This window comes from Poecilia mexicana, unplaced genomic scaffold, assembly GCF_051168715.1.
Source record: "Poecilia mexicana isolate PSO_F unplaced genomic scaffold, ASM5116871v1 scaffold_2, whole genome shotgun sequence".
In the NCBI taxonomy this organism is placed as follows: domain Eukaryota; kingdom Metazoa; phylum Chordata; class Actinopteri; order Cyprinodontiformes; family Poeciliidae; genus Poecilia; species Poecilia mexicana.
Window position 1 is genome coordinate 31,805,082 of NW_028263371.1, and position 25,758 is coordinate 31,830,839.

General features: G+C 40.0%; 2 protein-coding genes across 4 annotated transcripts; one reads left to right on the forward strand and one right to left on the reverse strand.

Annotated features, from left to right (window-relative positions):
- LOC106920550 (nuclear receptor subfamily 4 group A member 2-like) lies at nt 1-4,996 on the reverse strand. The gene is made up of 6 exons (XM_088003959.1): nt 4,238-4,996; nt 3,346-3,475; nt 2,924-3,081; nt 2,632-2,831; nt 2,287-2,465; nt 1-694 (listed from the first exon to the last, which is right to left on the reverse strand). Exons 1-6 carry the CDS (start codon nt 4,994-4,996, stop codon nt 429-431), a joined length of 1,692 nt encoding a protein of 563 aa, XP_087860085.1. The 3' UTR covers nt 1-428.
- A 2,358-nt stretch (nt 4,997-7,354) lies between these two features.
- gpd2 (glycerol-3-phosphate dehydrogenase 2 (mitochondrial)) lies at nt 7,355-24,683 on the forward strand. 3 transcript variants are annotated; one of them, XM_088014709.1, is made up of 18 exons: nt 7,355-7,472; nt 10,609-10,715; nt 14,461-14,632; nt 14,714-14,838; nt 14,925-15,022; nt 15,099-15,262; nt 16,789-16,953; nt 17,039-17,183; nt 17,624-17,817; nt 17,895-18,029; nt 18,109-18,284; nt 19,955-20,086; nt 20,164-20,322; nt 20,415-20,527; nt 20,611-20,689; nt 20,773-20,871; nt 22,259-22,394; nt 23,861-24,683. In XM_088014709.1, exons 2-17 carry the CDS (start codon nt 10,614-10,616, stop codon nt 22,382-22,384), a joined length of 2,184 nt encoding a protein of 727 aa, XP_087870835.1. In that variant the 5' UTR covers nt 7,355-7,472; nt 10,609-10,613; the 3' UTR covers nt 22,385-22,394; nt 23,861-24,683. The 3 variants fall into 3 exon arrangements, with proteins under 3 accessions (XP_087870835.1, XP_087870836.1, XP_087870833.1); XM_088014710.1 differs by having other exon boundaries at nt 22,259-22,390; XM_088014707.1 differs by having other exon boundaries at nt 22,259-24,683.
- Nucleotides 24,684-25,758: the final 1,075 nt, after the last annotated feature.

Here is a 25,758-nt window from a genome sequence, read left to right on the forward strand (position 1 = left end):
TGATCTTTGTCTTTTATTAAATCATGGAGACGACTGACAGACTGAACACAGTGAACCATTTTGTATCTAATATTACTTAACAATTCACTAATAAATAGAAGCATGAAAAAAGAAGCTTTTGTTTTGTATCAAAATGCTTTTATACAAGCTGAACAGGCAGGAAAATGTGTTCACACATGTAGATGTGCTCACTTTACAATTACTGTATGAAGAGTTGCAAATTTCCTGCAGGCAAAACTCATCAGCTTTGTGCAAATTGTTTGGCCCAAATACTCACCCAGCAACTTGAATTGAAATTCTTAACCGTATTCATGCTAAGCAAAGACTTCCGACTGCCAGGAATCACTGATGATTTCAGAAGGAAGAAGTCAAAGTCCTTCATCTGTTGTTTTTTTTTAAAAAAAAAAAAGGAAAAGAAAAAAAAAGGTCTAAAATGGCAGCGTGTCCAGGAATAACTTATCTATCACAGCAGGCGGCGGCACCAGGTCCTCCAGCTTCAGGTAGAAAATCCTCTGCAGGCCTTGGATGCACAAAGTGCGAAGTTCTGGCAGTTTCTCCAGAAGTTTGGACAGGTGGTTGGACCAGCGGTTCGGGCCGCCTCCGTCTGGACTGGCGGCTTCGTTGTCTTTTAAGCACCTGACCACGTTGTTCTGCAGCTCCTCGACCCGCTTTGGCTCCTTCAGCCCGTGGCGCTCTGAGTGTTTCATATTTAGCATTAGCAATAAACACAAGGAGATCTGAAATTATTTTGTAGACTGCTGAGAAAATATTAAAATTATTTTTTCTGGAAACATATGCTACAAGAATATAATTCTACTCGTTTGGTGGAATTTTCAGTGGTTTTTGACACCTAAAAAAGCCGTGTTTGGAAACGCAAGGTGGGCTACGTCATTGGTTTCATTTTAGCTAACAATTGTAATGGTTCATCGAAAATAAACTGTTTTAAAGACTCAGAAAGCCCTTATCCTTTAACCTGAGTTCCTCAACCTTCTATGTTGCTATTATAAACAAGTGTCTAAAAAAAGGCCAGGTTATTTTCACATTTTCTCCTTTAGCTAACTTTTGTTAGCCAAATCTTGTTTAAGCTAACCATATTTTTACTACGCTAAGGATGATTTAATTTGTTAAGTAACTTCTTAATTTCACATCTTCGCACATATCGTATATGTGTATATTTTGATCAAATTTTTAATAAAAGTATGCATACACTAGCCATATTTAGGCATGTTCAAACTGTAAAAATTAGCTTAAACTTGGTTACATCACTGATATCTACTCACTATTGATGTCATCCCACATTAACCAATTTGATCTTCATTCTAATTTATCTGAAGTAAACATTAATGTCAAATGTCATTCATTTTATTTTAACTTCTCCTTTGGGTTCGTGACAAGTGTTATTCTTGATAGGATGCATCACTGAGAAATGTGGTAGTTTTACTGATAAATGTTTTGATATTTTAAACCTAAATATGTTTTTTTATTTACATCTAGAAGGTTAATTATATGCCCTTTTACTATTCATTATCCATATTCACAACCATTAAGTTGTAACTGAGAATTTATAATTCACTCCAAATATCCAGATAATTAAAATATAATAATTAAAATACTTTCTACCCTTTTTACCATGTTAGATTTTTTTGTCTATATAAAGCTAAGTAGGCCATGTATTCTGGACATGAACAATAATACTTAATACTGAAAACAAAATCAAGTTTCAGGTTTGAATCAATCTATTATGTTTTTTTTCTGTTGTTATTATATCAATATTGGATTTCTTTTAGTTGATTTAAAGTGTTTGTGTAAACATCAGTTTTTCCTTTTAGTCAAATGGTTTTAAGTTTACTTTTAGCTATTTATTTAACCAGTTTAACCCCCATTATTACTAAAACCCATCAACCTGAAGGATTCAGGTTGATGGGTTTCCATTGAATGATAACAAACCCTTCAACAATTTAATGACTTTACCAACCATTTTCCTGAATTGTTTATCCAGCCTTGCCTAAAGGAATAATCCCATACATGTAATCCCATATTACATGTTGAATCAATATATCTATAAAATAAGGTGATAACTTGCTGTTGATTTTTCATACTACTCGGCTAATCATGCTCCTGCAAATCTTATTTTTTGGCTATTAATCATCACTCATCTTTATACCGGGGTGAAATTGCATCTTGTGCCTGAACATTTCAAACAAAACATACTTTAAAAAGGATCAAATCACAAAAAAAAAGACTGATAGATTGAAGCAACTGAATGTGCACAAACTGTTTGCCCACCAGTGAGTAAAGCCAGGGTACAGATGCAGGAGAAGGTGGAAACGTCCAGGTTCATCCTCTGCAGGTTGGCGGAGAACTCAACAATGCTGTCAATCCACTCCCCGAAGCCTCGGAGGCACTGTAGCCGATGCCACACCGACCCATCACAGAAGATCAGCTTCCCCTCCTCTGGGTTGGATCTGAAATGACAGGAAATCGTGTTTGTGAATGCGAACCATGCCGGGCTGTTGCACAATTAGGCCCGTCCTTCCAGTTGTTGGGCAAACACTTCAAATCAGTGACATAGACTCAAATCGAAGGCAACATGGAAACCAGCTTAGGGTTTTAAAAGTGTGTATTTGTTACCTGTACGACAGCCGCAAGACGAACAGCTCCAGGAAGGCTGAATAGAAGAGGAGGTCTTGGTCGTGTTTAGGTAGGGTGGCAAAACCTGGGATCCTCTGCGCCCAACTCCGAATGACTTCCATCGATCTCATCAAGAGGTCGTAGAACTGTCGGACGTGTTGAGCATCGTCACCCAGCAGGTCCTCTGGACTCTCCTTGAACTTGTGGGTCAGAAGGAACAACAACTGCGACTTTATTATGCGTTTAATTGACAACGCAAGACATTAAGACTGGTTGGTGAGGAGCAACTTACTTTGGAGTAGTCCAGGCGAGATGCTGAAGGATTTGACTCTATATGTGCCCTAACCACAGCACTCAGAAGGGTGCTGCCATGTAAAAACGACTCTGGCAAAGCTCGAGGTTTGGACGGCAGACGACCTCTTCTGCCTTTAAGACCGTCTGTCCTCACCACTGTAGAAAAAAAAAAGTAATTTCTAACATTTTTAAGTTGCAGATTCTTACAGCGGTCTCCAATTCCAGTCACAAAGCTTCACTGTCTTGCAACTTTTAGATGAATCCCCAGTCCAACAGAGCTGAATCTTAGAAATGGCTAATAATCAGACCTCACTGAACTCAATAGGCTGAAGAGGTCATTTAGACGGGGATACCTCTAAAATGTTTGTGGGACGGTGTCATTTGAGGACTGGAGAAGGAATTCTGTTGCCATGGGAATACCTTCTTTGACCATTCCCACCGCCAGGCATTTCTGGAAGCGACAATACTGACATCGGTTCCTCCGTCGCTTGTCCACAGGGCAGCTTTTTGCAGCCAGGCACACATATTTGGCATTTTTTTGCACTGTTCGCTGGACCAATAAAAAAAGGAAACAGATAAATAACATGAGACAGAAAGTTCTTTCATACTCTCAAGGCACAAGTCTACCAAACCCCAAGCATAGACTTGGAAATCGACACCTTCCTAAAAGAGTGATTTTGATTTTGATTTATTTTGTTGTTGTTGCCAAAATCACTTTTGGCAAAACAATGCCTTGGGCCATTATTTTAGGAAGGTGACAATGCGGTGCTGTGAACACCTTTACTTACTGAATGTGGTGCATTTTTTTTGGAAACAGAATGTTTCATTTCTGAACCCAAATTGCACGAGCATGAACGTGAACGTACAAAAGGTCTAAGCTGCCCTTTGGAACTCATCAGCAGGACCTTTCTGCTCCTTTGGGCCGTCTGAGGCGATGGAAAATAGATTCAACAGGCAGACAGGGCAGTCTGGGTAAACACCAGGTCGTGGTCATTCATAATTTTGAGAATCGCCCTGGGATTATGTTTCTAGCAGATGAAAGAGGGAGTGGGGGGGTTGCACTTTGCAATTCATGGCACGTTGGCGCCCACTTTCATACAGAATGTATCATCTGTCAGAAGCATTTTGAAAATAATATCCAATTTCAAATGGAAATTAAGAAGTCCTCTGGGTATTTTTCTTTCTTTTTTGTTCAGTTATTTCAAATCAACAGCATCATCATTTCTGGGAATTTTTGAACTTTGCTTGAATAAAACTACATTTTGATAAAATAATAATAGAAATAATAATTCAAGATTGGAAGTCCATAGACCTTGAAGAAGCCCTTGCAGCCCTCGCAGGTGCGGACTCCATAGTGTTGACAGGCTGCGTTGTCCCCGCACACCGCGCACAGCCCCTCCGAGCTCAGCGCTCCTCGCGCGGCTCCGGCAGAGCTCTGGTATTCCATAAAGTGGTGGCTGTGGGAGAACTGGAGGGGGCGAGGGAAGCCCATTCCGAGGGCTTTCCCTTGTTGGTGGTGGTGCGACCCGCACCCGCCCGCGTCCAAGTTCATGGAGACGTCAAATTTCACCTGGCAGGTGGGGAAGCTCTGGGTACCGTGCGGCGTGTGCTTCAGAGAAAACAGGGAAAACCTGGAAAGCGCGTTTTTGTACAGAGAGCCGGAATCCTCCCAGATGTGTCCATGTGGCGGGTGGAAGCCGTGCGGCGAGGGGGCGCGGTAGTAATACACGGAGCTCTGGGAGGAGAGCAAGTCATCCGAGGAGTGCAGGGAGTTCTGATAGCGCGGACATCCGTGCGCATCCTCCACTTTGACGCACGGCAGCTCTGCCTGGACCGCGGGCATCTGGAAGACGCACGGCGGCTTCGCGTCATAGCCGGCGCCGTAGCCGTCCGCGGAGTTGCCGAAACCGGGTCCGGATGAGGCAGCCGAGAGCTCGCTGTTCGTCAGGTCCATGCTGAACTTGACAAACTCCGGCGTGAGGAAGTCGCAGCTGCACTCCGCGCCGGCGCTCTGAGACGCGGGGCTGGCGCCTTGCGGCGAGGAGCTGCACTGGGTCTGGACGCACGGCATGACCCCTGAAAAACACACACGTTCAACTTTACCGAGGGTAAACCTGACAAGGTGTGTGAACTATTTCATCATCGGCTAATTTTACTATATTTTTGTTGATTTCAAAATGCTTGAAACGACCAAGCAACTTAAAAATGGAAGACATTAGGCGAGAATTTACCTTTAAGTCCCGTTTTACAAAATATTTAATTCCTTTCTTGATTCTCCAGCTTGAAGGAAGAACAAAAGTCTGTTTGTAACCTTTAAATGAAAACGTTTCAGCTAAATTGGCTATTAAAAGGTTGAATTTGCTCTTGTCCACGCGAGGCTTCCGAATCATAAAAAGAATCTAATCCGAGTGAAGTCCGCTGTCTGTTCAGACCAGTGGGAATGACCGCTCACTTCATCTGGGCAGACTGGGCAGCAGCGGCGCTGACAATGTGCTTTTGTTTACGCGCTGCGGCGTCTTGTGCCAAACCCTCTTTACGCACAAGTCCAGAGACGGAGACGGAGTGGGAGGGTGGTCTGTGTGCGCACAGTGAGCGTCTCTGTGATGGAGGAGGATGGGTATAGTTTATGTTATAGATTCTGAAGCAGCTAAGTAGCAATCAAGCAGAGTTTGCATCTTGGACTGTTTATTACACATTGTGTCAGTAAAATAATAGATTTCGTGATGCGTTCCGGACAAATTTGATATGCGTATTTCTAATATTACTCATCAGTCAGACTATACCTGTGGACAGTTTTTATGTCTATCCATAGATCCTCAATTAGAATGAGTCCGTCTGTACTTTGACTAGGCCAGTAATGAACATGCTTGATCTAATTCAGCGGTGTCCAAACTTGTCAAATTAGATGTATTCACGGCGCAAAAATACTAAAATATAACATTGTGATTTTTTTCAGCTGCTTATAAATTATGTATATATATATATATATATATATATATATATATATATATATATATATATATATATATATATATATATATCCTCTATTGCTCTAAACACCAGAGCAATAGAGGCTCAGATCTACCACACCAGACAAGACCCAAGGTGTAGTTTGTGCAAGGAGGCCCCTGAGACAGTCCAGCACATAACAGCAGGGTACAAGATGCTGACAGGGAAAGCGTACATGGAACGACATAACCAAGTGGCGGGCATAGTGTACAGGAACATCTGTGCAGAATATGGACTGGAAGCCCCGAGGTCAAAGTGGGGAACACCCCCAAAGGTGGTGGAGAATGACCGAGCTAAGATCCTGTGGGACTTCCAGATCCAGACAGACAAGATGGTAATGGAGAACCAACCGGACATTGTGGTGGTGGATAAAGAACAGAGGAAAGCCGTTGTGGTGGATGTAGCAATACCAAGTGACAACATCAGGAAAAAGGAGCACGAGAAACTGGAGAAATACCAGGGCCTCAGAGAGGAACTGGAAAAGGCCTGGAAGGTGAAGACCACAGTGGTGCCTGTGGTCATCGGGGTCCTCAGGGCAGTCACCCCCAAACTGGAGCAGTGGCTAAAACAGATCCCAGGAACATCAGACATCTCAGTCCAGAAATGTGCAGTTCTAGGCTCAACCAAGATACTGGAAAACAAAACCCTCAAGCTCCAAGGCCTCTGGTAGAGGACCAGAGCTCAGAGGATGAGAGAGAGAGAGAGAGAGAGAGAGAGAGAGAGAGAGAGAGAGAGAGAGAGAGAGAGACCACCCATGTAGAGTGAGAAGGGAATTTTTGAATTTATATATATATATATATATATATATATATATATATATATATATATATATATATATATTCCCGTTCACATAAGTGAAATTCCTGTTCACTTATTATATATAATAAGTAAACAGGATTTGGGCCAATCTTTGCTTGAATATTAATTAATTAGCAAAACAACATTACAGTACGTTAATAATATATTAGCAATAATTACATTGGTTAAATTAGATAACACCCATTATGCTTTTTGTTCGTCTCTTCTGCGAGGTTACGTTTGATGATAGTGAATTTTTAAATCTCCTGAGCTTCAACTTTGCCTTTACTTAGATTTTGTTTTTAATCTGCGGTTACAATGTAACAGGAATCTGGATCCCAGGGATTTGAGAGATTTGTTGACATATACAAGTTCCCACACAATCTAAAACAATCCCAGCACGTAACAGTGAGGGCTTTTCCTTTCCCCTTCGTGCCTCCTGCCGTCAGAGAAAGCGACAGCTGGCGTCTCCTCTCATCTCTTCCTCATTATCCAAGAGAGGAAGATCAGAGCTACGCATTCTTTCCCTATACGTCACCGTCTGGGCCCCTCCTCTCCTCATATCTCATTGGAGGAGATCCTGGAAGCGCTGCGCTCTGATTGGCTGGGGCGAAACGTCTCTGCAGTAACGCAGGTAGCTTCCTGGGTTGTATTCGTCTTGACAGTAACGGCGACAGTTTTATTAGCAGCCGTCTAGAAGGACACCGAGCGTCATTTTCAGCCGGAACACTAGAATTCCTGTAAGTGGAGACTGTCTGTTGGGTTTTTTTCCCCGGAGTTTTATACTCGGACTTAGGATACGTTTAAACCCGTCTTGTTTGGAATGGAGCCAAAATGAGAGCAACACCTCTTTCTTCTTCTTTTTAGAGCTGTGTGACTTCAACGGTTATTCAGTCTTTTATTCCCTAATATACAGCTTGTTCTGTTAAAACCATGTATGTAAAGTCTTTAGTTGAGAGTTACTGCTGGTTCTCCTTTAAATAAAACCATGATGGGGTAATAGTATAAGCCATAGCAGCAGGTTACAGTTTAACAACTTCCTCATGTGTGGCCATGATACAGATATATCAGTGTAGTACAACGCCGAATGTTACCTGCAGCTGTTATAAGTCAGTTAAAGTTATTAACACACATTAAGCTCCTAAACAGACATAATAAACTCACGTTTCTCTCTAAAAGTGGTTAAAACTAAACAGAGTTCGCCATGAGCTCACTGCTTAATCCAGGAATCCCCCTCCTCTGGTGACTAATAATTACTGCAAATGCATTGCCTTTAAAACTATTCATACCCACTTCTTTAACCACACTGAAACAAATGTTCTGTCTCTTGAATGAAACAGGATCCCTGCTGCATGATGCTACCACCACCATGTCTCACCATTTTTGTAGGATGGTGTGTTTCAGGTGGTTTCAGATTTCATCCCATCTGAGCTTCTTCAAAATACTTGCTGCATCCAAGAAGATGGCAAACAGCTAATAAGACTTATGTGCTTTTTAAAATATTTATTGTTCTTATACCATTTTATAGTTTCTTTAAATATCACAAGCTACATAGTTGAAAAATATTCACTGTTTTCACGGCCTTCGTTTTTAACCGATTCCTTTCAGTTTGTGCATTATTAATTGTAGTCTACAGCTGTCTATATGTGGCATTTAGAGTTATGTTGTAAAGTCTTTTAAAAATATAAAAACATATATTCTAGTGGTCATTTTGAGTTAAAATGTGCCACAAATCTCCAAATGAATCTTCTGCCATTGTTTCTAAACCTGAATCTGATTAAATCAAATACTCTGTTTATGCTGCTCCCAGCTCTCCGTTTAGTTTTATTTCTTTTTTATTTTTCTTAAGACATCTCACATTCGATTATGTTTTAATATGTTCCTATAAACAGTGACACTTTTAACAGAGTATGGACTTGCATAATTGTTTCCAGGGTTTGTTAATTAACTAGTTATCAGCAGGAATATATAAATTTTTTTCTATTGAGAGCGGCTTATCTGTTTACTTAGCTGGATCCAGGTTGTGACTGTTTATTTTATCAACTACATTGACCTTTAAATGAAAACAAAAGGGTTTAACAAAGTTTGTAGTCTGCATTCTGCTTCAAATGGGTTTTAATGTGATGTCTGGACATAGCTGTAGAAGAAGAAAGTTAAGAAGTTGAGTTTCTTATGAGCTTGAGGGTTTCTGACATTGGCTGGATCAAAATGAGAATGCACTTCAGTTCAGTATTTTAAGGAAAGGCTGAATAAGAATGGCACATCCATCCATCTTTAAAGCCTAACAGTTGAAATATCTGCCACCATAAATTTTCATTTTTGTGTATTCGAATCAGAAAGTACAGAGAGGTGGGGGGAGTGTGAGATTACATTTAGGAAAACTTAATCTTTTGAATTAGGGCTGAAACAATTAATCGTGATTAATTGATTATTGAATTAATTGTCAACTAATTTAGTAATCAACTAATTGTTAACTGGACTACGCAGAGCCAAAAACAGGCTGTTTGCTGAGAGAACAATACAGTCAAAGCAGCAAATAAAGCAAAACAGACATAAAAAATGTATAAAAAGGCCTTAGCTGAAAAAATCTTAGTCTGCCCTACACTGATGTGTCACTGGGATGTGAAAGGACTGAGCTTTTCACCTGCTGACAGTAGCATTACTGTAGTGAATGCTTGATCATTTGCAGCAAAGGATGCACCTGCAGCAAACAATAAAAAAAAACTTCTATCTTATTGCATTTTAGGCTATAAAATGTTTGTTTTCTTATTTAAAATGTGTTTATTTGTATCTTTTAGTGTATGTCTAATACACTAAAAGGGCTTAGCTGAAAAATCTCCAGAATCTTCCAAAGTTTAATGCAATTAATCAATTAATCATCCGAAAATTGATGAAACAATAACTAAATTGATCATTAGTTGCCTACTTGGAATTAGTCAGGCCAAGACGTTACCCAGAATCCTTCTTTTGTATGGAGATAATTTCACTTTCAGATATTCAAATGTGTTGAGGCTTTAAAAGTCTACCCTAACCCTAACCCTAACCCTACCCTACAGTCACCATGAGTACAAACACGTTGAAGAACAGTTTCATATCTGATCCGTTTCAAAAGAAGGTGCATGAAAACTTTTTTGTGCTTACTAATCAGTTTATGGGACTGTAAAAAACAAAAAAACAAAAACCAAAATCTCTTCTTTTCTCAAAAGTTGGATGCATAAGAAGCTTAAAATTACCTCATTACACGTTGAGAAGTGGCACGGAGATTCTTTTTGCTTGTACCAAGTCATACATTTCTCCAGACTGCTCCCTGACATTTTGAGCCATCTGCGGCTGTGTTTATTAAAATGCATCAGAATCTGCCTCTGTGTGTGGCGTTCCCTGGAAACCTGCATCCTAACTGCATTACAGCAGCTATGCAAATTATTTCATACCAACCCCCCTGCTGGGAGTTGAGGTCCAGCAGCTCCACCATCATCCTCTGCTTGTTAAGGTTCACGTATGAAAATATGGAAAGTGACTCCCTGGTTTCTGTGTCCAGTTTCAGGGAAGATTTATTTATTTATTTATTTTTAACTCTTTTTTTTTGTTTTGTTTTGTCTTTTTTGGTGACTACATAAAGTAGTGGTTCTTTAAAAATGACAGCAAATTTCATACTTTCATTTTTTTTAAAAACTATTAATTGTCTTTTTTTTGTTCAAAGAGCTGTATAACACTTGTAGCATTCAACCATCAGTTAAACACCAGGAGAACATCTGCATACTACTAAAATAATGAATGTTTGGCATGGTTTTTCTTGCTTTTACTTCATAAGTGGAGTCAGACCTGATGAACACAAAGGTGATACATCTGATTTGGTTTCTGCTTCTTCCACTGCAGGGCTCATGGCGTTCAGAAGAGCCTTGAAACAGGCGGCGGTGGTGGGAGGTGTGGCGGTCACGACGGTCTTCGGCCTGTCACAGCTGATCGAGTACAGGAGGACGCAGGTAAGCCTCTGTTCTGATTGGCTCTTCTCATCAGAGAGGAATGTTCTCCTTCTATAAAGGCGCCTTTCTGCCAGCAGGGCAAGTACAGTCTGGATTATGGAATGTGTTAACTTGATTCTAGGTTTGTTGCTGTAAGAATTTATCACCAGGTCATCGGACCTGTGGGAGTCTCAACCTCCATTCAGCTTCTTTCCCAGATGTAGATGAATATGTCATCCTATGGAGCTTCCTGATCCTGATTAAACCTCAGTGTGAATCTGTCTAAACCCAAATTCTCCTCGCTTTCTTGTTTTTGATTGGCTGGTGAAAATCAGAGGAAATAACAGAAGAGCGCAAAGAAACAGTGCACATGTGTTTTGGTAGCAACAAGCTACGCTTCCTTAGTATTTGTATTCCTTCAACTTTTCCACATTTTGTCGCAGTGCAACCACAAACTCCAGCACATTTCAGTTGAACTTTACTGTTGGAACCAGTTATCTTACATCCTCAAAATAGAAATTTTTTTACTCTTGTTTTCTTTTTTTTTACACTAAACCGGTCCTGCTATGGTTTTCATAAAGTAAATAGGAGATCGGGAGGGACACAAACGAGACTCTGTCGTCTCTACAGCACCGTACTGTGGGGATGATTTTCTACCACAGGGTCAGAAAAACAGGTTGGTTTACTTTCCAGCAGGACAGTGACCCTAAACTTACACCCAAAGCTACAATAGAATGGTTTAGATCCACACAAATTTACGAGTTAGAATGGCCAAGTCAAAGTTTAGACCTAAATCTAAATGATAAATTGTGGCAGCTGTTAAAGCAAAAACATATTTTTCAAGGTGCACAGATTTCAGTTGATTCAACTGAATGCAAATCACAAATAAATTTAAAACGTATCACAAAATGTGTCACTCATGACGCTGCCATCACCACGTCTCAAACTAGAAACATTGTGTTCAGGTTGACAAAAAATCATGTATTACAATACATTGAAGGTTTGTGGTTATAATTTGACAAAATGTGAAAAAAGGTCAAGCGGTATCAATACTTTTGGAAGACAGTTTAGGTTTATAAGGCCTGGCGATCCTTGAAGACAACAACGTCTTCGTAGGTATACATAACTCCACACAGAGAGCTCCAGCAGCTTAGTTTAGATGAGACATATCTTTAGATTCCTGACCTTATTGGTCGCCTCAAACCTAACCTGAACTTCTGTTTTGTGTCCTGGTGGGATAATATCCTCTCTTTGCCATCGCCATCCTCTCCACCCAAGCATGGATTGGTAAGCAAGAAGTCCACCCTGATGAAATCCGACCATCTTATAAATAGTTTGTAATCACGCATGCCTTCTAATTCCTGCAATTGCACTGCTGATGAGCTGAATGTCCGTCTTGTCTCCTTCAATCGGGGCATGTGGCTCACGGAAGTTTTCAAAGCGGTCCGATTGGCCATTAGCTTCGACACGCCGTCCTCCGACTTAACCTGATTATCGGTGCGGGCGCTTCATTCTGTGACCGAGCATCAGCGAAAAGAGACAATGATTATATCATAGGCGAGACCTAAATTACAAACGCCCGTCGTTATTTGCAAGTCAAATCGCGCGCTGGCTTCAAAGCAGTTTGATGCAATCATTTAGCCTGAGCTGCTAAACGGAAAGGTGAATAAATATTTCATTAGATATGAAATTCTTCTACTGTAGCTGTGATTATTTCTTTAAATTAAGTATCTGGCTAATCAAACAGTGGTGTTTAGTCTGGAATGTGTGAAAGCGAGCAGCATGGTGGAGCAGCCACAAAGTAACCCCTCCGCACTTTCCTAACTTTTCTTTGTCACTAATCTAATCCTGAATGTGGCGGGCTTTTCTTCAGCAACACTTCACTTGCTCACTGAATCTAATGGAAAACATTATAAGCACAGAAAATGGGCCTTTGAACCAATCATAGCTTCTTAGAAACATGTTCACTGAAGCCTTTGAGGTCTGCATGATTTTTGTTTTCTCCTTCCATCTAGAAATTCATCAGAATTTACTCACTTATTTCATTTTTATACCTTTTTACACCTTTATTTAGCCAAGTATAATCATAAACATCTAATTATAAAGAGCAATGTGTTTGTCTAAATAAGCTATATCTCATTGATAAAAGTATGTGAACCTCCAGAATCATCCAACCATCCATCAATAGTTCATCCATCCATCAGATTTGTAAAGTACCTTGAGACGACCTTTGTTGTTAATCGGCACTATAGAAATAAATAAATAAAGTCCATCAATATTTCCATCCAACCATAGATGCATCAAATCCATCCATTCAACCATCTAAGTGGGACATGCTAAACAAGCTTCAAAGGAAGACATCCAGTAAGCATCCTGCTTACATCCACCTCAACTGAATCCTTACTACATGAAGGAGAAGTTGCACTATTCTTATAAACTAATGTCCATGTCTTTGCTAATTAAAGCAGAGTTTTGTTTCTTAGCTTAGCTCTTTATGCACAACAGAGCAATGTATTCCTCTCTTTACTGTAGGTAAGACAATCCATCTACCACACCATACACCTGTGACTCATGAGCAATACAAGAAGATACTTAAAGACTTTGAGATAACAATCCGCCTTTCTTCCTGTTGAGATCCATGACCTCAGATTTAGAGGAATCTTACTAGTTCATTCACACTCAGCTGCAAACTGCTCCAACATAAATAGAACCACAAGCTTTAAATAAAGTATATTTGAGGCCCTGAGGCACCTGAATTAGACACCGTGGTTACAGCCGTGGTTACACATCTTGTTCATGAACAACGTGAACAGCCTGCCTTATAAACAAAACCAATCTGTAATATACCAAGTCAGGCATGGTAGTGTTAGGTATCTACCTTGGCACCAGATTTCCCCCAACACATCCCACAAATCTTCTTGAGCCACTGATCTAAAAAATACATGCCAACAATGAAAGTCTTTGAACCTCCACTAGAATAAAATAGGGTCCAGTGTTTTATGGCCAGGATAAAAACTACAGACTTTAGTCCAAAATTCTCAAAAGTGTGATGTTTAACTGAGAAGGCTGAAGAAAGCTCTATTTCCAAGCAATGTAGCTAGATTCAGCCTGTAAAACATGGTGGTGGTGTCATGGTTTGCGCCTGTTTCTCTTATTTGGTACAATGAATTCTTCATTACTGAATGTGTTCTGCATCACTGGAGTGTATTAGGACTGGACCATTCTGTAATCCCTAGTGGTGGTGAGACCATGATACAGCCTGTTTTGCAGCTTCTTGGTTTACTTGGTAAATGGAAAAAAGCATCATGGCAAAAGCCCTGAAGATGATCTTAAATTTATGTTTTGGAAATCAACAACTTCAATTGAAAAGAGATCTGGAAGGTAAAAGATTTTTAGCATTGAGCCAAAGTTCCTGAACCTATTTAGCAGAGGTTACGACTAAACTCAAAGGTTCACAAACTTTTGCCACTCGCTAATAATTCAAATTTGTGGAGCTCAGAAGCCGAGTAGTCTCAATGCACAACCAAAACAAATTCATAATGTATGAAAATGATTGCAAGTCATTATGCATTACATCACGTCAACTCAAGGGCTGATTATGCCACAATAATGTACCTGCAGTGTGCTTATAATGTTTCAGAGCATCTCAAGCAAAGTGTTGCTCTCTCTTCTTCTGTACCATCTTTAGAATAGAGACCACTATTAAAGATAAAAGGTATCAATGTGGTTGCACTTACAAACGGTTGGACTTGTGTGTCCCATCCAGGCTCAGTTGGCGCGCGTGGCAGCCGAAGCAGAACTGAAGGTCCTTTTTGCGAATGAGCTTCCCTCCAGGGAGGCCCAACTCGCAGCGTTGCAAGACACTCCGGAGTTTGACGTTCTGATTGTCGGAGGAGGAGCCACAGGAGCCGGATGTGCCTTAGACGCCGTCACCCGGAGTAACATTCTTCTTTGCTTTTGGACCTCTTCTGCCTGGCCTACCAAACATGACTTTGATGAAGTCTTTCTTTACCTTGCAGACCTCAGAACTGCCCTTGTAGAGCGAAGCGACTTCTCTTCGGGGACGAGCAGCCGGAGTACGAAGCTCATCCACGGCGGAGTGCGTTACCTACAGAAGGCCATCATGAAGCTAGACTACGAACAGGTTCGTTCACATCTTGCTTGCTCTTGGTTTTGTTGCTCCTCTTTTATGCATCGTCTCACTTTGCTTGTTATGTACGGACACCTCAGTACATGATGGTGAAGGAGGCGCTGCACGAGCGAGCCAACCTGCTACAGATTGCCCCTCATCTTTCAGCGCCATTACCCATCATGCTTCCAGTGTACAAGTAAGAGTCCAAATCCGAAACAACAAACCACTTGTTTATGTCTATCATCTTTACTAGAACGGGATTTAATTTCCAGATGGTGGCAGTTGCCTTACTATTGGGCAGGAATAAAGATGTATGACGTGGTGGCTGGGATCCACTGCCTAAAGAGCAGCTATCTCCTGAGTAAGTCCAAAGCTCTGGAGTATTTCCCCATGCTGAACAAGGACAAGTTGGTAGGAGCCATCGTCTATTACGATGGTGAGTAAAGGCTCCTTTTCCCATTGTCACCTTTTGTAGTTTAATGTAAACATAAAAAAGCAGCTGAATCTGACTCAACAGGGTTAATATGGGTTTGATAGTTTACATATCTTATTGTTTATATCAACATTCCCTACCTGCATCCATGCCTTTTGTTTTTCTGAACTACCTTCAGCTCTTATTGATGACCTGAAATACTGCAACTGGTCAGAACTGAACAAAATTATTCATAGCTAGACAAAATACTCTAAAAATTGTGTTCTGTCATACCTTTGTTTATTGAGTGTATCCTTTATGGAATGTGTGAAGAATTAGACCTATGTTGAAATAAAGTGGAGCATTTTTTTTTAATCATTATAGCATAAATCCTGGGCCAGTATTTATGTTATATATGGGAACAAAACTAAAATGAGACTTAATTCTTTTTGTCAAATGGTAAATTTGTCAAGAGATATTAAAATGAACAGAGATTTTCTGAATAAAGCCATAAAGGAGGTTAAAGACGAAAACATCCTGATTTACCATCTCCACTGGCTCTGAAAAAAATGTTGACAGGTTGGTGGGAGGCAACAAAGGTTGCATGTTCCTTTTTTGGGGGGGACAAAGAGGACCAAGCACATGTTGTGCATCTAACGCAACATAAGAAAACTCCTGCGCTGAAAACAAAGTCACATTTATTCTGTTAGAATCTTTTTATTTTACCTGTTAGTCAGCTTTTAGAAGAGAACAGAGACAGAAGTACTGATTCCTCGTTGAGGTTATGTTTGATTTCCATATTCTTCCCCCCTCCATCAAATGCTCTGAGGAAAGGGGAGGGGGTAGCGCAGGATGGTGGAGGATCGGAGCGTCTTTTCTCCAATTATTCCGTCTGGAACAATCACGCCCGTGACATTTAGAAACCTGACCTTCTCTTCCGGCGCTGAGGAGAAGCGTCGTGGTGGTCTGGCAGAACGACAAGCTCTCTCTCTCTCCCTCCTGCTGCCGCCGACAACGGAGCTTCGTTTTGCTCTCGCAGAAACTGGACAGCAAACATGTAATCCTCTCACTGAATTACCTTTGGTGTGTGTCTACATTTGCCTTTATAATGCCAATGTAGTGTGTTAAGTCTGCTGAAGGTACACCTGGTCTGAAGACCCAAGCAATTCAATAGTTTGTTTCTTTCGGCGCGTTGGTTATTATTCTTACAAATCTTTCTAAAGTAAACATGTTCACAATGAATCTGATGTCTTATGGCATGTCTTGTTCTCCAACAAAGTGCAAAACAAAACTTCATTATTAAAGACTGTGTACAGGACAAAAAAAAAAAACAACACGTTTGTCATCAGTGTGAAACCGTACCACTAAGAAACCAGTAATCTCTGAAGAACCAAGAGAAAAGATCTTCCTGCTTGTGGGTCTTCACTTCCTGGACCTCAGTTCTGCCCTTTGTACAATCAGACTATTACCAATAAAGCATCTGTCTTCCATTAGGGTCTTGAGTTTTTGACACTTGGCCACATTCAGCATCATCATTCTGTCCTCATCAGGTCAACACAATGACGCCCGGATGAACCTGGCCATCGCGCTGACAGCCGCCCGCCACGGTGCGGCCATTGCCAACTACACTGAGGTGGTTCACCTTCTGAAGACCAAAAACCAGAAGACTGGCAGGGAGCAGTTGTGCGGCGCCCACTGCAGAGACGTCCTCACAGGTGAGGGCTCCTAAGTCGGTCCTAGAACTGATTTCTCATTAGGGTTTTCACTAAGATGTTTGGAAATGATGGCTTTGTTTTCCAGGGAAGGAGTTTGACGTGAGGGCCAAATGTGTGATCAACGCCACCGGACCCTTCACCGACTCTCTGAGGCAGATGGACAAGCAGGAGACTGCCAAGATCTGCCAGCCAAGTGCAGGTGTCCACATCGTCATGCCGGGATACTACAGGTACCATGGAAACGCAACTCAACGCCTGGTGTAAAAACTAAGGTTTTGATGCTGTTTCATATTCATTAACCTGTTCATTGTTTGTTCCTCTGTGTTTTCCCATTCCCCGTCTGCAAATAGTGAGCTAGCTAAACTATAATCTGACCTTCACTTACAGGTGTAGGACAATCTTCTCAGGTTGAGAAGCAGCTCAGCAATAGAGTGGTTTTGTTGAAGTGGGAGGCTTTAAAGTTCAGCTCAGCTTATTGAGCAAAACCTGAGGGAGTGCGAGCCCTTTGAACACAAATGCCAACCACCTAATTTTCTTCTTCATCTTTGGCGCTCACCTCACTCTGCCCCCTCATATACGTTCCTTCCTCCTTCCCTCATCCTTTATGCTACATTGTCTTCTCTTTCACAAGCTCTAGCTTTAAAAAATATTCAAACCTTCTTCCATTCAGCCCCGACAGTATGGGCCTTTTGGATCCGGCTACGAGCGACGGCCGCGTCATCTTCTTCCTGCCCTGGGAGAAAATGACCATCGCTGGGACCACCGACACCCCCACTGATGTGACAGCCCACCCCATACCGAGGGAGGATGACATTGACTTCATCCTGAGGGAGGTGCGCAACTACCTCAGCCCAGATGTGGAAGGTACCGGACTCGGCTCATGTTTCTGATGCCTCCTTGGTTGTCCACTGAATAAAAACGCAGCTGCGCTTTGTGTTCAGTGCGGAGAGGAGATGTGCTCGCGGCTTGGAGTGGCATCCGCCCACTGGTGACTGATCCCAACTCCAAAGACACCCAGTCCATCTGCAGGAACCACGTTGTCAGCATCAGTGACACCGGACTGATCACCATCGCAGGTCAGCTCGGCCCACCACGCAGCTTCAAAACCCTTCAAGACACAATCAGTTGCTCTGATGCAGCATTCTGTGTGTACAGGTGGGAAGTGGACAACCTACCGCGCTATGGCCCAGGAGACAATAGATGCAGCAGTAAAATTCCTCCACCTCCCAGCCAGACCATGCAGGACGGTGGGACTGATGCTGGAGGGGGCGAAGGGCTGGACACCAACTCTCTACATCCGACTGGTACAGGACTACGGCCTGGAGGAGGAGGTACATCTCCTTTTCATTTAATGATTTGGCAAACCTTCGAAGAGTTGACTTTAATGTCAGAATTCAGAGAAAAAAAGCAACTAGCACCTGGTGGAACTGCGCCTATCGTAGGAACTACTCAGTACAGCGCTCTTAAAAACGTTAAAGGGTTATTGGAGAAACATTATGAAGTTGAAGGTGGAGCTTCAGAAAGAGCACAAGCTTCTTAAAGAGACAGAGGCCCAATTTCAAGCCTTTAAATTGCAAAGTCAAACTGAGATTGCTCTGATTGTTTTCCAGGGGTAAAATCCCCACCGCTCCTAAAGATGCTCATTAGAAAACAGTCATGCCAAGAGTTTGAGTGAGACTGAAGACATTTCTCCAGCAGCAGTCCTGGAGCTGACATTAAAGCTTCTTTTGACATTTGTTCCACATGCAGAAATGCAATGAAAGATGCCCAATTCATCAATACCTTCATATAAGGATACATTGATTGGAGTCGCATCTGCAATAATTAGCCAGTTGTTTTGATTAAAGGCATCAGACCATAGTTTCATGAAGAAAAAGAGCCTGCAGTAAACTTCCCCCTCATTAAAAGCTCCTGTAGCAGCTGCTGTGTTCTCAGGAAAATTCCTAAAGGTCACCAGATATTTGGACAGGGTTTGACCTTTCACATGATCGGCAAGTCAGCCATCTCAGTAGCAAATAGGCCCCTGTGTTCTGTAAATATACGACACCTCACTGATAAAGCGGCGCCGTCATTTATTGTTCATTTGCAAAGATGTGAAATTGATCAGCTGAATACGGCAAACTATAAAATGCATTAATTTGGCGTTAGCATTAGTAGCAGGAGGATCCCATCTTTGACGAATTTATAAAAGATGAACTTTGATTTAGAGTCCTGCCAGAACGCATTCGCTCATTGAAACATGCCACTTCAGCCAAAATCCAAACGTACTGCCAACTGATCATCTTACAAAAAACAAATCTACCGATGTTGCCAATAAAATGGATTAAGCTCGTTAAGGTTTCATTTTGTTATTAAGGGATATTTTGTATGTTTTTAAAGAAAATTTCCAAGTGCTTTAAGAAAAAGTTGGAATTTTTGGAACTGGAAGCTTTCCAGAAGAGCTGTACGTAAGCAATATGCATACAAGAACAACAATGTAGCGTTAGCATATTCAAAAATATCCTGATCTTAAGAGGTTTAGACAACTCCTTCTGCATAATCATAAAAATCAACATAAAAAGGGATGTTGTTATTTGTTCAATTATCAAAAGGATTGTTTATGTAGAAAGTGAAGAGCAGGGGTCTTAAGACAGAGCCCAGAGGAACTCTTTTATGTAGAGTTCCTATAGAAAGAGCAAAAGCAACCAGTGTAATAGACATTATGTTTGAGATTATCAATAATTTAAAAACAAACTTACAGCTCTTGCAAATTTCTTGAGTTTGTAACTTATAGGCTTTTCAAGAACTTTGAAGAAAGTTCTTGAAAAGCCTTAAATAAAGGGTGTGCCTTTATTTAATAACATATAGGCGATCTTTCTTGTAAGGGAGACCAAATAGTATATTAAATATAAAAACATATTATATGGATTCTACATTAAATTCTGGAGCTAGCTTAATGAAATGCATGTCAGGGTGTGATAAATGATGAATTTCTGTGTATAATTCTAATTATTTGCCACAGGTTGCTCAACATTTGGCTACAGCATATGGTGGCAAAGCATTTGATGTTGCCAAAATGGCTCAGGTTACCGGCCAAAGGTGGCCGATTGTTGGGAAACGTCTGGTGTCTGAATTTCCCTACATCGAAGCAGAGGTAAAACCGTCGCTCAGACTGGGATCCTTCCGGTTCCACGTCCTGGGAATGTCTGAGACCTTGTCGTCCTTTCCCAGGTCCTGTACGCCATCAAGGAGTACGCCTGCACCGCCATCGACGTCATGGCGCGACGGACACGGCTTGGCTTCCTGAATGTGCAGGCGGCAGACGAAGCTCTCCCGAGGATTGTCCAAATCATGGGCAAAGAGCTTAACTGGAGTCAGGAGAAGAGGACGGTATGGGCCATGTGACGGAGAGGTGCTGTCCCTTTTGAACGATTGATTTCATTTAGACTGAAGGAAGTTCTGTCTCTGATGTGAAAATCCAGGAGGAACTTGAAGCAGCAAAAATGTTTCTGTACCACGAGATGGGCTACAGATCTCGATCGGAGCGGCTCATAAAGTCATCCGAGATCCACCTGGACTACCAGGACGTGATGAGGTAACCGCTGTCGTCCATTTTCTTTCATTTTCTAAAGCCCGATTGTTTTTATGTGCTTTCATAAATTAAGAGCTGTTTCACAGGTACAAGAACCGCTTCCACAAGTTTGACAAAGAGTCCAAAGGCTTCATCACCACCGTCGATGTCCAGCGAGTGTTAGAGGTGAGTTTCCCCTCAGTCTTTTTTTTTTGTCCTCTCTTCCTTATGACATGCCATTGATCAATCTGTTTTCCTCTGGTCTGTAGAGCATCAACGTCCACATTGACGAGAACGCGCTCCATGAAATCCTTAACGAGGTGGACCTCAATAAGAATGGACAAGTTGAATTCAACGAGTTCCTGAGGGTATTGTATCACTCAGATTCTGGTTCTCAACCTTTTAGAAACAAGATCCAAACCGTTAAACTGGGCTGTAGCTCAGACGCCTGCAGGTGGAGGAGGCAAATTAAAATAAACCCGAGATAATTAATAGATTAGAAATTGTTTTAATTAAGCTGTTCTCCTGATTTTTTAAAATAGTGGCTTCTGTGATTAAAGGTTTGTACAAAGCCTCAAAGTAAAAATATCTTCTGTTACAGCAACATAATCTCTCACGCAAAACAATTTAGAACAATCCGACCTTTGATTTATTTATCACTATGGACCAAGGGTCTTGTATGTTTTGGATCAGTGTCCAGTTTTTAGTTTAATGTTCACCCAACCTTTATGAAAATGTCAAAATGAGTTTATGAGCCAATGTGCAATTATTAATACAAAACTGTACTTAAAATCTCAGCGAAACAGTCCCTCAGCGTCACCCATCCTCCACCGTGTTTCTAGTTTTACATTTCCCCATGTTGGCAAATTTTGATTTCCAAATAGTCTGGATCATGATTCAACCAAGAGTCCCACTGATAACTCATTTTTAACTTTCTGACTGTCGACACTCAATTTATTTATTTATTTATTTTTAATCTCTTGATACGTCATCTTGTTGTGGGCAGAGAAACAGGCCCACAGCATCACAGATGTACTTTAAAAGTAGGCATGAGGTGGTTTTGATTTCACATTTTTTCTATCTGTGAGAGTTCATGAGAGAGGAAATGAATCTCCAGAGAACAGGAAGTCATAAGCTGCTTTCCATTACAAATGTATTCAGCTAATGTCAAAAAAACACAATTTCACAGTTGTAGTGCTTCCATTAAATAATAATTTTAAAAAAAAAACGCAATTGAGTACATTTGTTGGTGAGATATTTTCCTCCAGCTACTTCCTGTCGTCGTCTTCCACGTAGCTTGTGTTGATGGTGGATTTTACCACCACCGGTTGTTGATCATGCAACTCTTGTGACGCGAAAAAAAAAGACTTTCCACTTCAGTTTTGTGAAATAAACCAATTTTGATAGCGGCAAAAGTTTTCATCGAAAAACAAGATTTTTTTTTTTTTTTAATTGTCTTGTTTCCATTAAACTAATTTGTTTTCAAAGTGCAGCGATAAATTATTCATTAAAGTCCCTCTGATCAACTTCTCAAGTTTTTTAAATAAGTTTTTTATTGTAAATAATAAATAAATTATTTTTACATCTGATTGTTAAACATAGCGATGTAATAATAATCAAAGAAAATGTATAGCCTGCGTTATGGTGTTAAATTCACCATAACGCAGTAATCATTTCTTTTTTAGCAGAGCACCATCTGGCCTCAGGTTGCCAGGTTACCCCGTCTGACCCGGCTTTCTGCTCTTCCCTCCGCAGCTGATGAGCGCCGTGAAGAAGGGACAAGTGTCTGACAGCCGCCTGGCCATCCTCTTGAAGTCGGCCGAGGCCACGCTGGACACGAGAGAGGCGGTGACGGTGGACCGCAGTGGTGGAGGAGTCTGAGCCTCAGCGGGTATATGCAAATGGTTCCATTTGAATCACAATAACGCAATCAGGCTCGCAGCGGGATGAGCTTGACCAAATCAGACGCTGCATTTTTAGGGGAAATCTGATCTAATGATTGAAGTTCGGGAGATAAATCTTTTGCCTGCGATTTCACAAAAATGTTTCCCATTTAACACAAAACCTTTTTGACATTTGGTGTCTCTAGAATCACTCCGTATCTCACTGAATCAACACTGATTGTGGATTAAAGATGTGCTTTCGGGCTTTGTTTTGTGCAGCAAACTGAATGTTCGCTACCAAGAAAAGGAAGGATTTCAAAAGTTGACGTTAACACGTGCAAATTATTTACACTAACGGGCAAAGGCTTCGCTTAATTGAAATATTAAAGTAAATGAAATGTGTGTCATCTTAGAATAAACCTTGTACTGAATCCATTTGTGGAGTTTCACACTGCAGCTAGTTATAAATAAACATCCACTAATCATGGGCAGGAACGTCAGTCAGCCTTTGTTTTTAATGATACGTCCAACAGATAAAAATTATAAAACGTAGAGAGAAAAAATATATATGAGTAGACTTCAAGAAAACGATATATGTTCAGTCAGATTTGTGTTCTAAGGCAAGAGGAATTAGGAATTTTAGCCATAAAAACATCTAAAATCAATTTCATGTTAAGGTTAGACCCTACAGAGGCTCATCAGTATTTTATATGTTCTTTAAATGTATTATCTTATTATCTTATAAGGTCTTATTGTTCCGACACTAAAACAGCTTTAAGTACATTTTTAATGTGTGCAGTATCTTCATTTATACCAAAAATGATACAGTTCTTCTGCTTGACTTGTTTTCAGATGAACGAAGTTGTTGCAGACATTAAAATGAGCAGTTTGTAGTATTCAGCGATTATTTTACATGCAAAGAGACACATTTGCTTCATATCTAAAGTTTTGCACTCTTCCCAGTCTTCATCCGTTATACGCTAATACTTCCTACCAATGTTTCAGGAGCTTATTTCTGATTGGTCAGTAGAGATTCGAGTCATGACTCGTGACCAATGAGTGATTAATTTGGTTTTTCAAATCAATAAGAAACATAATCAACTCTATTGAGCCCCGTCATTTGCATCTCAAAAGGACCGAAATGTGTCCCGTGTTGATTTAATACAGACTTGATCTTTCAACTTTAAAAAATCTGAGACGCAAATGCTGAAATTTAATAAACAAAAATACCTTTCAACGAGCCTCTGCTGTTATTCTGGATCGGATATTTGAGGAAAAAAGAAAAAAACACTCCCTAAAGCATGATGCTGCCATCAGTGTGGGAATTATGTTTTACTGTATAAATGACATATTTAGACAAATATTGCTTAGTAATAATCATCACATTCAGCCACATCAGAAGCACAATGCACCTTTTTTTAAAGGTTCCTCAAGCACTCCTGCTGCCCTAATTTTATTTTCATTTTGTTTTCAGGTGATCACACTGTCTACAAGCTGTAGTCACTGATGTTTACAAGCTTTCAGCTTTTTGATTTGATCTTTTTTTTTTTAACTGATTATTCTTTTATTCACTACGCTTGTTTGCAGTTCACCTACGGAGGTTTTATTAAGGTATATAAATAAAATATACTTGGTGAAAGTTGTTTCTTAAAGCGAACAATTATTCTTAACATTCGAAATTCTGTGCTACTCTATGGGGTATCAAAGGTGTCAAGATTTAATAAAATAAAACAGTAAGTGCTTAAAGAAAATACAGAATTTATGAAATTAGTATTTGAAGAAGGGTTAAAATCCTGTTAAATTATTTAATTTAATTTTTTTTAAATAATAATACTGTTAGTCCCACCCACAAGTGTAATTTCAAAATGTGTTGCAGCACCTCATTTGGAAATGTTATTAATTTATTAAGGAATTTTATTGTTTATTTTTTAAGTAAATGATTTCTAAAAATTGTTTATGAATTGACCAAGTAATGTTTAATTATTTATATTTTTAGCGAATTGTGGCATGTTTGGACCTCCATACAAACATTTAAAAATTATAGAATAAACGTGAAGTTTTACTTTATTTTATTTTTTCCATTTTCTTTTCATGCTTCTGTTGGAGAACATTATTTCTACATGCTGGCTGATGCTCTTCAACGTTTTTCAGGTGTAAATGTTTTATGCTGTGATGAATGTATGCCATGTGCCTTCACTATGATTTTATTGTCTCTCAAAGCGCACAAAGTCTATAAATTGTTTGTATTTAAACATTTGTTACATAAATGACATTTATAAAACATATTGTACTTTGAATTTTCTGTGTCTGATATTTTACCTGCTAATTTTAAGGATATTTTAAGAATTAAAAGGATAATTTTAAAAAGTGTCTCAATTCAAGAATAAAAATAAGTATTTTATATGTGGAAATAACATAAAATTGCACACAGGAGTTCATTTTATATCTTCAACACCTTAGAAAACCATGATCCAATAATACCTAATTGAGAAAATTCAGTTAAAGATGAGGGGGGGGGTTTGCTTTAAATTTGCACTTAACTTTATAAATCACGCAATATGTATTCATTTATGTCATCATGGGACATTTTTGCAACAAGTCGGAACATTTTGGTTATAAAAATTTTCCACCGCAGATCAAATCCTTTTGACTTTTTAACCACATTTTTAAGTTTTGTCTTACGTTTTTTTTATGGAAATTGATTTAAAGTCTTTGTACAAACCTCATTGTGAGTGATAAACGAAGACATTATGCAGAACAAATATTAGTAACCAATGTGTGTTCGGTCAAACTTATAACATAAAAAAAAATATGTAAAAATGCTCTGAAGGCACTTCTTTTTGAAAAAGGGGATCTGGTTTCTATCCACTAAAACAGCGAGGTGAAATAGGTGAAACATAAATAAAACACCTGCCTTAACAGCGTCCGGCTCCTGGTGGTGCTTCGTACCGTTTTTGTGAACATCGGTGAAGGCTGGTGTCATGATATCGACAAAAAGGAATCAGCCTGAGAAGGAAAAAAACAGATACTGGATAACAACACTTGTTTTAAATGATTTAAAATTTAACTCCAAAGGTAAACATTGCAAAAAAAATATAATAATAATTTGAAGTGGACACTACTGTCATTTAATTGATTATTCAATCAATTGACAGCACTAGTTTAAATATAGTATCAGAAAAAGTCTTTAGCATCAGCAAAATAAATCCCAATCTTTGGTTATTTTATTAGCTCAATATGGCGTCAAGTTGCACCAAGTCAAAACATCTTTTTCTAGACCCGGTCCTCACAGGCATAGAAGCACACTCACACATTAACCTTCGTTTCATTGGCTGGCTGAAAAACATCCTTTTCTCCAGGAAAAGGTCACAC

Coding starts and splice junctions, on each gene's coding strand:
- LOC106920550 (XM_088003959.1), bottom strand. CDS start 4,996: ATGCCGTGCGTCCAGACCCAGTGCAGCTCCTCGCCGCAAGGCGCCAGC. Junction 3,476..4,237: donor GCTGCAAGGGCTTCTTCAAG/GTCTATGGACTT, acceptor TTATTGGTCCAG/CGAACAGTGCAAAAAAATGC. Junction 2,832..2,923: donor CTCGCCTGGACTACTCCAAA/GTAAGTTGCTCC, acceptor CTGACCCACAAG/TTCAAGGAGAGTCCAGAGGA.
- gpd2 (XM_088014707.1), top strand. CDS start 10,614: ATGGCGTTCAGAAGAGCCTTGAAACAGGCGGCGGTGGTGGGAGGTGTG. Junction 18,030..18,108: donor CGGACTGATCACCATCGCAG/GTCAGCTCGGCC, acceptor CTGTGTGTACAG/GTGGGAAGTGGACAACCTAC. Junction 18,285..19,954: donor ACTACGGCCTGGAGGAGGAG/GTACATCTCCTT, acceptor TATTTGCCACAG/GTTGCTCAACATTTGGCTAC.